The 13,585-nt window shown below is 42.5% G+C and overlaps 1 protein-coding gene across 2 annotated transcripts in view; it reads left to right on the top strand.

Moving 5' to 3' along the window:
• The window catches only part of LOC142587365 (uncharacterized), a 91,409-nt gene extending 84,945 nt beyond the window's left edge, over nucleotides 1–6,464 (top strand). For both annotated transcript variants that reach the window (XM_075698314.1, XM_075698313.1), the window contains one exon: nucleotides 1,131–6,464. In XM_075698314.1, the coding sequence (XP_075554429.1) occupies nucleotides 1,131–1,318 (188 nt within the window). In that variant the 3' untranslated portion in view covers nucleotides 1,319–6,464. The remainder of the gene's footprint in view (nucleotides 1–1,130) is intronic.
• The last annotated feature ends 7,121 nt before the right edge of the window (nucleotides 6,465–13,585 follow it).

The following is a 13,585-nucleotide window of genomic DNA, read 5'->3' as shown; positions in this document are numbered from 1 at the left end:
CAATCTCATTGTCACTGTCGCTGCTGACGTTGCCGCCGTTGAAATAGCTGAATTTATGAATACTAGAATGTGCACATCATTTTGTACTGCTTGTGATGGCGGCTGTTCATTATTGGAAAACTATTCAGTATATGATTTGATTCACTTCTGGCGCTATTTGATTCGTATTCTACTCGATCACAAAAATCGCTATTTGCACACCCCTACTCGTAATCGAATAAATACAGTTTGGTGTTGCTTCTGCTCAGAAGCAGAAGCTGAGGAGACAAGTTCGAGAGGAGAACATAGGAGAAAGCATAGGTTTAACAAATACTTAACCTGGTCAGTGAAAATGTTTATGGAGGGGTTCTGTTGAGCCCCTCCGGACTGCGGGACTTCTCGCTCGGTGGATTAGAATTTGGAGCACTTGCCCAGTACTGGTACAGTTGTGTTCATTGGCTTGCCTGGGATTGGGGGCTGAGCACTGCCACCTAAAATGTCTTAAAATGGCTGGCTGTTCACCGCCAGTCACGTGCATGACTACATCTTGCAACAGGCACGCTTGCTCCACCATGGAGTTCAAGTGATTTTTAAGTTGACATCACACGCTTTTCATGTCTTGTTTTTCTTTCATGCTTTGTTGTCCCTGTGTTCGATTCCCAAGTAGCATGCTGCTCTTCATGTAATGATGACGCTGCTCTTCATGTATAACCAACGAGCTCAAACAGCTCTTTGGCATACTTAGAAAATTCTAACGTAAAATGATGTGCGTCATTGTTTTTTCCTTTCTTTTTTTTTGTGCGTGCCGGCTGTATCGTTCCGTGAAATGTTAGATGCCATGTTTTGCAACTTCTGAAGGTGCTTTTTTTTTCTTGTGGAATTTGCTACAAGTGCAATTTTCCCGTTCCTGTTCCTAGCCATTTTTTTTCTTAATAACTTGTACCTGGCTTCTTCACGTGTTTATTTCTGTCTTCAGCCATTTATAACCAGTGTTGTATATCTATAAGTTTTCTTTGATGAATCCCCCCCATGTAATGCCCGCATTGGGCCTTTAGGGTATTGAAATAAATAAATGGCGTGTGCCATAAATGAACCAACGCAGTTTTGATGTTCAGTGAGCATTCGTTTCTTGCGCTGTCTTTCTTACGCAGTCGAGGAGAGCAAGCACTTGGCCCAGCAAGGCCAGCAGCAGCCCACACCTCACGGCACCACCAAACTGTTCACTGACGCCGAGCTGCAGTCCATGATTGACCCCATCCTCCAGATGGACGACCGCAACCGCGACGGCTTCATCGACTACCCCGAGTTTGTGGCTGCACAGAAGTCCCGTGGATTCTAAGCACACCTCCCACAATTAACTTCCTGAAAGCCGGGATGTGTCATAGTGTGCAGAGTGCAGGACGTTGGGGTGACATGATGAGTGGGACAGGATCGACAGAGCAGTTAGGGTGGTCCCCCTTATGCTGTTGCCTCATTTTTTGCACGGCTGTAGCCATGATTCTCTTCCAGGTGTCTTGTGCACCACAAGCTTGTGCACTTTAGTTGACAAATCTCGTACCATTGCTTTGTGAATTTGGCACCGTATCTTTTTTTTTTTTTTCTTGAGCTATGATTCTTATCCTGAAGTCTCGGTGATGTCCTGTTGCACTTGAGTGGACAAGTCTTGCACTGCTTTATCGTCAAGTTTGCATTAGGAGCTGCAGAACTGCAGGGAAAATGTGGTAACTAGCCATGGCACATTTGCTATGCAAGTTGCTTTGACACTGCTCACAATTTGCCAATGTGTGCCGGCCATGGCAACTGTCAAGGCATGGCACATAACATGAGCATCACTTTGACCATCATGGCCGTAAGCAGGTAAACTCTTGCTAAGCGTTCGTTGTGTACATTTGTTGAGAACTGTTCTTGCATTTCTGACTTTCGCACTTCTGATGAGCACAGACAGTAACCTGCATTTTCATTCTAACGGCTTTGCAATTGCTGCTGTTTTGTTTTCCCTAACATTTCACTACAAGGTGGCATTTTGCGCTCTCCCGTTCTTTAACAGAACACTTGGCTTGGCTGCTTTTGGTGGAAAAAGAAAATGAAAGCATCATTGTATGCACATGTGTTTCTGCCACAATAGAGACTGGGTTTAATGCCTCTTGGCAACTAACACTCCAGGCAAACAGCAGCGCCAAGTGTTCTATTGTATGATGTGCAGCGAGAAATGTACCCTTATCTTTAAAAATTAAATGAAAACAGGGCAGCTGTAAGCACGAAATCTAGGGGTGTGTGAATATAAAATTATCAATTTCACAGTGAGCTGAAATTTATAATTTCAGCAGCGACACACTCCTGCATTCTCCAATTCCTTCAGACACCAAAAAGAGCTGCTCACTGGGCATACTAGTGTCCTGGTATCGAAATTTGAAGTATTTACATACTGCTAACAAAATCCTTTCAGAGTTGGAACAAAAATTCAGGTCATTGCACTGGCAGATGGCATGCCATTGAGGCAACTGTGATGTTGTTTGTATGCATAGTCGAGTAGTACCGAGAGATGGGCAGCAAAACTAGTGTTGCCCTCCACAGGGAGTGTTATCTAAACCACAGTGTGGTTTACTCTACTGAAGGCTTATCATCCTGTCTTGCACCCAGGAAACGCATGTGTGAATGTTTAGGCTGTGCGTGTCACTAATGACCGGTGTCTCCACTGTTTAATACGTTCCAAGACTGTTCTTAGCTCATGGAATGAATGCTGTTTTGAGTAACGTGTGACAAACCCTGCAATGTGTAACCTCAGCTTTATCGGTTTGTTGTAAGCATCCTTCACATTATACCACATCCAGATTTCTGAATCGAGAATGTCGATCAGCACATTTTTTTTTTCATGTTAATTCACTTGAAGGGGTGAAGAGTCATTTTCTGCCATGTCCTTGAATATTTCCTGCAGTTCAATTAAGACTGCCTAATTAACTTGATTTTTATTTGTATCTGCTTGTTGCTTCTAGCATTCTCTTCATAAATATGAAATAATGTTGGTAGAGCATAGTGACGATGGCACTGCTGGAGCTATGTTCAACACGTTAAAATCCTCGTGCTTACTGCGGAATGGGGGTGGGAACAGAATTGGTTTTGCATTGAAAGCTTTGTGGCGTAAAATCGCAGGTGCTTGGATGTTGAAGAGTCACTGTTTTACAAAGTAGGATCTGTTCACCCGTGCATTGATAGTGGCAGACTATTCAACGAGGAACAGTTCTATATGCAACTGCTTTAATCTATTGGCCTAGAATTAACTACACTCAATGCTAGCTTGAAAGAAGGCTTCAAGCACTACAGCAAAGTCCCATTGTACTAGTTTTACAAAGCAGATCACGGTCAAGCGCGCTTGACCGTGATCTGCTATGGGTAACAAACTAGCCCAAAAGTCTGTGCTCTTTAGTTTTAGAAAACCTTGTTTCATTCAAAGCTCCATTCGGAGTGAAGGCAGTGCCACCCAGTGGTGGCATTGTTTTCAGTGTCAAAACAGCAAACATATTGAGTTAAATGGCCTTCACTTTTTTTTTATAACACCAGCACTAATAAATTGCAGTGACGAGATAACAATCCAGAAATCGAGTGCAGTATAGAATTCAGTATATACAGCTTTAAATCTATGTATTTCAGAAATGGCTGGTAGTGTGTAGTGACACCAAATTTAGTATAGCTTAGCAGTTAGTGATCAGCATTGTTTTTGACATGTATGTGCAACTGCTGCCGTGCTAGCGTTCTGATTTTGTTGAAAGAATATTCACTCCTGGCTTTGTCACTGGAGTTTTCTCGTCATGCTGTAGTGCCCGTACAGGCGCTCTAGGAATGCCTGTGGCGACTTTTGACAGATCCTTTACATGCCTTGAGCACATGACTATGAGGATGTTAGGGGTAGCAACAGTGCAGCATCTTTGTCTTACACCCATGTATAATAATGGCTATTGTGGTGTGAAACTTTTGATGCATGTGATCCATTTTCTCGTCACAAATTTCGCTCAGTCACGTGACTTTGCCAAGTGCTTCTTCTACATCACTGTTCTGAATTTGGGGCTGTAATTACTTAGCATCACTTAAAAGTCATGCTTCTGTTCTCTGTGGTGCAAGTGTGTTGTGACGTGCTCCCTAAACTAATCAGCAGGCACACACAACTCCGAATTGTCGGTACCAGTGTTTTGGCATGCAGATCGTTCAATGTGGATATTATTAATTAACATACAGCTGAAGTTAGGGGTTAGCATGAAAGTGGTGCATGAACTATCAGCCAAGCTTGGCTATTGCATTTCAAGTCTGTGATTCACTATTAATATGTGTGGTAATCATGAATGTTGCAGCACATATTGAAGGGAATGCACTTGAGAATTATAATACCTCCATTTTATTGCGCCTGTGTACATAGCAACTTGAATGTATAGTGTCTATGCTAATGCATTTGTATGGTTATTTTGCGCCCTTGCTTGTAAAGAAAGCTTTTTACTGGTGTTCGCAAGTAGTTTTCTCAGGACTCAGCTGTTTTGTGGTGACTCTTTAGCATGCACACACAATTTCAACCAGCCCATCAAGGGTCGAAGGGCTACATTATCAGCAGTGTGCTGGGTCAAAATGCAACAACACATTGTTCAAACGTTGTATGCGATATAGGGCTGTTTCACAAATTACATGGACAGGTTCTCATGTTTAATGCTTGTCAGCTGCATACATATCAATATCTGCTGGCATGCTACAAGCCTTAAGCTGGAATGTTACACCTGGACTGGCAATTTTAGGGTCACTTTGAGCTAGCGTAGTTTGCTTCGCTGAATGCCACTTTGATGTCAAGGTGGTACACAGCAAAACACTGTCATTCGGAGGTAATGGCAGTAGCAGTTTGGTGGTACAAAAAGCACTCAAAATTGTTCTTATTTGTCCTTAATTTTGCTTTTTTTTTTCATTATAAAATATGCATCTCAACTGGCGCTGAAAGAAACTGCTGAGACAGGCAACGCCTTTGCGTGCCTGGGATGCATTTCTGCAGTAGTACACGTACACTGTCGTCCTTTATGAAAGGGAACACGCGAGTGCGTGGCCTGCACTCTGCGGCGGCTGCCTACAGCGCCATCAAAGAAAGAATGTCCGCTTTTGGCGTCATCTATTCGCAAACAAAATAATGACTGTGCTCACGTACCACGCTCGATTTGTTGGTAGCAGACAACGCGCTGCAGGCATCGCTCGTGCGAGCGGAGAGGAAGCGCAATCTAGCAGTGCTTGTCTGCCGGCCATGGCTCTTTATTTTGTTTGCCAATAGATGATGCCAAAAGCTGGCGTGCTTTCTTTAGCTGTCGGTTGAGGGCGCTGTAGGCAGCCGCTGCAGAGCGCAGGTCACGCGCTCGCGTGTTCCCTTTCATAAAGCATGACAGTGTACTGCAAAATGCAGCCACTGCTGAAGTTCAGCAATAGGAAGTGCAAGACTGTTCTTTTTGTCGATTGGAATTGTGCTAGCACAAAAGTGCCAAGCTCTTCAGTTGCTTTTCCTGTTTTATTTTTTTACCTTTTACAAGTGCTACTGTTAAGACAACATACTTTGTAGAACACTCATTGTTCTGATGGTCTCCACAATGAGAACCACCACTCACTTCGGACTGCAGCCCTTGATCAAGTGACACTCTCTCAACATGACACTGAATTCGCCCATCCAACAGATTTTCGAGAGAATGCATTTTGACCCCCTGGAGAATTAAGCTAGCTGTGTGTGTACATGTAATCGACAACTGCAGTTTGAGTGCAGCAATACATTCCACAAATCATGGAGGTTGTGATTGATAATAACTGTGTAGTGTCTAGCAGTCCCTCTTTTGTGACACATTGCATGTATGAATCTCGGCAAGTTTATACGTAAATTTACTTTTACTGCCAGCAACATTGATTTAGTTGCTAGTATCATATGTGTTCTTTTTCATTCTTTTTTCTCACAGTTTTCATTTTCACAGTTGCTCATGCCAAGTTTACCTCTTCTTGTTGTAGTTTCTTGTGGAAATTGTGTCACACTTTTTTGCTTTGGCATGATTTCATGCTACCAACACTGCACATCTTGTCACTAATTAGTAAGGTTCTTTTCGCATTACGTAAACCAACATTTGCTGGCGGTGTTCAAGCGGACTGGTCACACTGAGCAGATAATGACTGCAGTTCCTCAATAATGTGCTTGTCAATCGAGCTTACTGATTCCTCAAGCACTGAAGCAGTTGTCAGCGTGGTGGCTTTTGCATTGCACAAGTGGAAAGAATATTGAGTCGAAAATACATTTTCTTTTGGGTTATGTTGCACACATTATAAAAATTAAAGGGGTGCTGCAAGATCAAACTAGGAAGTTTGTTTTATGGGTAGTGATGACTACCCACTGCATTCAATGAAAAGCTCCATGTGTCTAGTGAGCTGGGAGTGTGGAACATCATTAAATGTTTCATTCTGCCTAATAAAGCATGCTTTCGTTTTTTTCATTGCTTTCTTTTTCTTCTCCAGCTCTTTGTGTCTTGGACATTTCTCTGGTCAATCCTGATGCCCATAAAGGCAGTAGTACAATATGACAATAGTGTCTGCCACCAGAAGGCTCATTCCATAGTTGCCACTTCTCAGTACAGCTACATCAGGGCAGAGATCACTAACAGCTTTATTGTCAGCTGGAGTAATAAATTTCCATTCTGGAATGCCAAATGCCCTTTGCAGATATATATGTCGATGTAAGCAGATGATACGTCAAAGACCGTAAAGCTGTTTGCAGGCTGTTGTTATCGACTCATCACCAACACCTTGATCACATGGCCGCTGAAAGATCCATCGCACAGTGAGTAGAAGGAGGAGTTCAGTGTTTATTTTGTTTGCCCTATGACCTAATGCGAAAGTGGGATGTTCGCAGTGAGTCGAGTATTGGTAAGCCATAAAAGACTGCATTCAAGTGTTTGTACTAGCTTATTGTGACAGCTTGAAATTTGGACAGTGTCTGCTTGGGACTAACTGGTAACTAATATTGCTAGGGAGCAATTTGAGAAAAACAGCTATGCAGGGAAAAATTTAGAGGATGCTTAAGCTTCACCTTTAAGAGTGGAACGCGATAGCATTAAAAGATCCTCTAGTGCTTCTTGCGCTTCCTGGCGACCGCAGCTTATGTAACTGTAATGTTTACCGAGAAATGCTGGCAGCGAACGCTATGCATGAAGGCGAGCTTTCTGGTAGAAACGCTTTCTGGCGTGGGCCACGATACGGCGGAGGCGAGCGTCATCTAGAGATGTTGCAAGAAACTGGGCGCGCTGATTTATAGTCTTTGATATTTGCATGCGCAAATCTGGGAGACCATGACCGTTCTATGAATTGTAGGAAGGCTGAAAAAGGGCTTGTGGTCTTTTTTTTACTTCTCGCTAACAGAATTACGTTGTCTTGTATATTCAAATTTTAGTCCGATGCTATCATGCCTGTAGGTTGTGCAAGTCGTACGTTACGATCTTTTTACATATTTTACCTTGAGAAATTCAATTAGTTCAGTAATTTCCTTGCGCCACATGAAGGGCCTGTGTGGTTGGGTATGTGTGGTTTGAAATTCTTTTTGCCGAAGCGACATCCAACGCTGGACGCGGGATGCCCGACGCCGGATTTTCTGAAGGACGGGGCCCTTAATGCTATTGCATTAAAGTAACAAAGTTTGAGGCTTGTCAGGCAAGGTGTTTTGTACTGAATTGTGCATCTGAAACTGCGCCTCTATGTAAATTAGTCTACGCTTGTTACAACAGACCTGTGTACAACAGACTTTGATATAACGGACCATATTGAAACCTTTGTTTGCTCTACCTATTTTATTAATGCAAAGTTTGCTTTTAGTGGACCGCGCTACAACAGACAAAATTAGAGGTCATTTTTGTCGAGATAGGGCGTGTAAAACAAACTTTTGCCATGCCGACACGGGCTGGCAACTGGCTTGCAAGAGTCGGCTGACGATCGCAGCTCAATATTGCGCGTGCGAGGGAGGAGAGTGGGGTGAAAGCAAGCTGTGTGTCACGTGCAAGGCACAGGGGGAGGGGGAGCTCTACTCTGGTGGCTGCTGTTATTGGCACAGCCGCGCGGGCGCCGTATCTTGAAAGATATCTGGACTGTGGACAAAGTAAGTGCCCGCACGGGCCTAATCTTCAAGGCGACCTGCGATGTGGACAAATCGCGCACAGTGCTGGTAGCTTTGTATGCACTGTGCTTTCGACATTTTGTTTGCCTTGAAGCAAGAGACAGCGCAAAGATCAATTCACGGGCAATTAAACTACTATTCTTACTTTGCATAGCTGTGTACTAATTTGCTATTGCAATCGATTCTTCGATCGCCTTTCGGGTGAAACTGTGACTTTTGTTTGTTTGGATGTTCATCACTCACTATTTGCAATAATGTTGCACTTCGCAACCAAAGTTTCGGTAGTGGGGCATTTTGGATATCACGGACTTCGGGTAAAACACATTTTTTGTTGGATTATCAGGGTCCGTCGTAAGGAGAGTCGACTGTACTAACAGTGATAACTGCAGAAAAGCATCCACATACATGTGCTGCCACACTATATAAGCACATCGTGCTTGTGGGTGAGCAAGGAGGTCTAGCATAACAGATGACATCATAAATGTAAGAGCACCGAGTGCACAAGGTATTTGAGGATGCGGCTTCGAATAACCTTAGATGTTAACATTCTGCCTAGACACTTTGCATTCACCAGCTTCTCTGTAACCTATCTAGCATATTTATTCCAGGGTAGCAACTTCAAGTCGGACACAGGAGATGAAGCCATGAACTGTCCTAGTCACCTTATGCACCGACCACATCGACTTTCGAGATCAGCACCTTCTTGAATATCAGGAATCTTTTGTTTTCTGGGTGAAACAAGAGATTGAAACGAGAGGTCATGGCCAATGTTCATCTGTGACAAAGAAATGGGTGCTGCCAGTAGTCAGGCACCATTCAGGTGGTTGGGTTTCTCCACCAGGAGGGGGTTATCGTGGGTGTGAACGCAGTAAAGCCAGTTATGGTAATTGCCTAGCAGGTTCTGCTGGCAAAGTCAACAGCCAAGATTTCTGTGCCCAATGTCATTAAGCACCACTGCAAACTATTGGTTTGTTTGCCGGTGCGACCCAAAATCAGCAGCCTGTCGCCCTCTATGGCCGTGTCAGCCTCAATGTTTACATCCCACTGACCTATATTGAAAACTGCTATGCTGCTATTTATTAGAGGCGTTGCTGAGAGAAAGGATAACAAACAGCCATGCAATTCTTAAGGTTCCCTAAATGCTGCTATTTTGAAAACACTGCCCAACATCAGCACACACTATTTGATCCAAACATGCAGCAGTTATCAAAGCCAGATTTTGTCTATAGTCGAAGCCGGAGATAGCTCTTAGAAATCAGTGGTCAAAGAAACAATGCAAAGCTTTGGAACAAATATGTTGAACCTTGCCTAAATATCATTGCTGTTCCTGAAGTCTTCATCATGTCCTCAAATACCTAGTGCATCCAGTACGTAACATATTAAAAATGAAGGAAAAGTGATGTGTCATGTGTCACTGCTCCTTCTCATGTGCTTGTTTTGGACAACTCTGACCAGACCAAGCAGCAGCATTCCAGCAAATCGATGGACCTGCTCAGATCGGATTGCTGTCTTCTGTACAAGCAAATGAGTAAGGAACAGAGTTAGTAAGCAAGTGAACATCGAAACATAACGCAACAAAGTAAATTGCAAAATACAAAACAAGGTTCCAATGCAAGTGAACAAAAAACAAAATGCAACACAACAAAATATGTTTGTGAATTAAGCACTAAAAGAGCATTTGACTGCAAGTGATGGAGGAAATGCAACACATCACAAAATATACAAATTATGGACTTAAACAACTAATCCATGATACAGCGCTATTGCAAAAAATTCACGTCAAGCTTGTGACGAAAGTTATGTAGTGTTATGTATTATTGGTCATGTAACCCCCCTTATGCAATGCTTCATTGGAGAGAGTGCAAGATACAGTGAATAAATAAATGAATTACTGCACAAGGAAAGGTGCACCTTTTGCAATGGCAACAGATTTATACATTTCAATCCATGGGCTTCTCTTACTGGTCAGCACTTGAGCTGTTTGGCGTGATGGAGGCACCTGGGTCTGTCTTCACTTGCGTCCAGGCCTCTCGCTCTGGTGGAAACAATAGCTTCGCAAGGAGTGCTGCAACTTGCGATTGGATGCCAATCCCTCTGGCTCTCAGGACGTCGCAACACTGCAGTATCTTTCATACCTACGGTGCGTTTCAGTCAAGTAGACATAAAGAAAGAGTTGGATAGATATATTTGTACATTTGTTTCACTAATCCATTATTTGCTGTGGTGGACATCAGGCGCATATCTTGAAATTGCTTATGAACATGCAAACAGCTTGCTAAAGATTTTTACCTATTAGTTTTAGAGGCCATGTAGTAACAAAAGTCAAAGCTAGCCAGTCGGGAAAGTATTCGTTAGTAGGTATCTTAACTGGCAGCAGCTTCAAGAAATGTGTATTGGAATTAAAAGTTGCATGCAAAATTTTTCCACTGAACAAACATAGTTATGCAGGAGAATAGACAGCAGGATGCCAGTGCATCTGGAATATTTTTAAACTGGTGCCACTTGTGAAGCTTCTGTCAAATAGATATTCTTCCTGCATGAGGTAGGAGCAGTTTGGCAATGGCATGATTCCAAATTAAAAAAAAAAATGCAGTAAATTTTGTTAGCATGTCCATTAAGAATTTGAAGATGTGTGTCTATAATTTACTGGCACTAATAATACTTGAATCCAATTATCTCAGAAAAGATGTATTAGCCACATAAAATTGTTTTAACACCCAGTATAGTTTATAAGTAGTCTCTATTTGTTCATGTCAGTACAGATAGTACTATACACCTTTTGTTATACTAGTTCGGATGGATATCACAGGACTTTAGTTGAGTGCAATCCTAAAACAGGGTGTCTACCAAGTTGACATTTGCAAAATCCCCGAGTTTTACAGGTTTTCCTTACAGAGTAAATAAATATTTGAATATTGTAAAGTCAGTCATGCTATGCTTCTTCATAAAAAGGATTAAGTCCCCTCTCGAATTACGTGCACAAGTTATTCATTAGCCTCAAGCATTTTAGGAAAAAAAATATATATATATATTTATAAAGATTGCTAACGACAAGCCCCCATCAAGCGTAACATAACACATCAATCAATCATTTTATTTCCTTAAAAAAGGAGGAGTACGGGACTAAAAGCTCGGATGGCTTGACCAGGTCCCGCCCCCTTGCAAGGTGGCATAACAGAAAGATGACAGCCCGTCATACAAAACAAATGAACAAAGCATCACAAAGCAACAGGTTATACAGAGTGAAACAAGACGGCAAGAAATAATCAACACACATGAACAACAGTGGGGAACAAAAATAGGAGAATAAGAAGGCATGGTCTAGTCTTGCAAATAAATAAGTTGACTAAAACGTTTAAAGCAAGAGTTTCGGTTTCTGGAGGGATAAAAATTTTGTCAGTCTAATAAGTTTAACAGTGAAGGTAATGTATAAAATAAAAATTGCTCATCATAGGAAGTTCTCGGGGTGGGTACGAACCACATTTCTTTATGTCGGGTCTGACGAATATTTGTATTCTCTCAAAGTTTTGCCAGATGAATTGTATCATAAATGCCAAATTTTACTAAACCTTTGTAGCACATCAACCTATAATTGTAAAAACAAAACACAGGAAGAATTTGATATTTAGAAAAAAAGTATATGGTTCTGTGGAGTATGTGTAATGGACAGCACCTAAGTAACGCACAACTTTTTTTTTGTAGCAAATGTAGTTTCTGCAAGTTTGTCACACCAGTTGTGCCCCACACCATGATGCAGTACTGCATGACAGATACCACCAGAGCATTGTATAGCATTATTTTTACCTTGGTTGGGATTAATTAAGCGACGCAGACTAACAATGACACCAATGGCAGATGACAATATTGATTGGAGATGATCAACATGCTGGTAGTGCCTTCACCTGTAACTTCACTCTGTAACGATACATATCACTCAGAAGCAAAATGGAAGTAATTTAGGTTATCAGAACCTTCAATTTGCCATTAACTTAATGTTCATGCTCTATTCCTTGTTATCATTGCACAGAAATGGCAAAAACTGGTCGCGTCTACAAATGTGGACGCCGTGACTGAAGGTGATATGAGCTACTTTTAGCAATTTATAACAAGCTCATTGGTGTGAGGTGTGAACTTTGTCACAACTGAGATTCTCAACAGCTGGTGTGTCAACCTCAACTCTCCTGACATACTCTCAGCCCATGCACAACAAATCAATGTTGCATTTCACTTCTTTAGCGAGTTTATTTCGGTTTGGATGAGGAACACCTGCATTCAAGCGTCAGCCAACACATTGTTTATTTAGCTGAAGCTCCTTGAAAAAAAAGCGGCGGCAGGCTTCATTTCCCGTTCATTCCTCAATGCGTAGGTCCTTTCTGTTCTCGTCCTCTTTCTACCGCGCGTTCGCGCCACGGGCCATTTGAAGCATCCTCTTCGTCTGCTGTACAGTCAACGTCCGATTTTTCGGACTCCCTAAGAGCCGCGAAAAAGTCCGTAAAATCGGGCAGTCCGTAAAAAGGAATGCATGTCTTTTACTGCCATTAAAGGTTCAATTCGCCGCAGGCACATCCAAAAACGCCTACCAGCATGCTTATTAAGCATATCGGTGCCTGTACTGTGACAGGAGATGGTGGATGGACGCGTGTATTATTAAGGCCCACGCTTGTTATACTTCACCGCATAACACTTTTGTATGGAGGCAAAGCTGACTTGGGAACCAGCATTGTGCAACGCGCCGTACTTTCCGAGGTTCGAAGCCAATCGCGAGGACCACAAAGACTGAGTCAGTGCCACTGCTTACAGCGGTGACTTCTTTCAATGAAAAACACGGCGCCGAATGGCAAGAAGCTTTATAATGAATGTCGAAGCAGCTAGGCCTAGCGTTTAATTACCACGGTGGCGAGGTAATAGAGAGTTTTAGAATAGGGGCCCCAATAGTTAGGGGCCCCAAAGATCTTTGCGGGTGTTAACGTTGGGGCATGCAGGAGTGAAGAGTTTTCGAATAGGGCTTTGCGTTCGCGGATAGCGTCTTGCGCTGACAGCGACACTACGGCGTCAGAGAATAGCTATTAGAAATAAATAAAATATACCATTTGATGATAGGAACAGTAATCTTTACCAGGGCCGTATTAGGAAAAATGGAGGCCCTGGGCTAATGCGCATGAGGCCCCTTTTCCCTATACTGACCCCCTGTCGCCTGCTACGCTACTGGAAATATGCCTGTTTCATTTTAATTCTACCAAATTAAAAAGAACGAAGTGCGATCAACGGGATTATTATTATTGTGATTATTATGAGGAAAACAACAAAACTTGCTTGAAATATGCGTGCTGTTGTAAACGCCAACACATTTGTTCACTTTGTGATTAATCTGCATTCTGTTTTCAGCAAAAGCTATAGGCTTTAAGGAAAGGTTTAGTGCACTCAAGACGAACAAGAACGTAGAAAAGACAA

Source organism: Dermacentor variabilis, chromosome 7 (assembly GCF_050947875.1).
Source record: "Dermacentor variabilis isolate Ectoservices chromosome 7, ASM5094787v1, whole genome shotgun sequence".
Taxonomy (NCBI): domain Eukaryota; kingdom Metazoa; phylum Arthropoda; class Arachnida; order Ixodida; family Ixodidae; genus Dermacentor; species Dermacentor variabilis.
The sequence above is the reverse complement of the archived record's forward strand: the minus strand, read 5'-3'. Positions and strand labels throughout refer to the sequence as shown.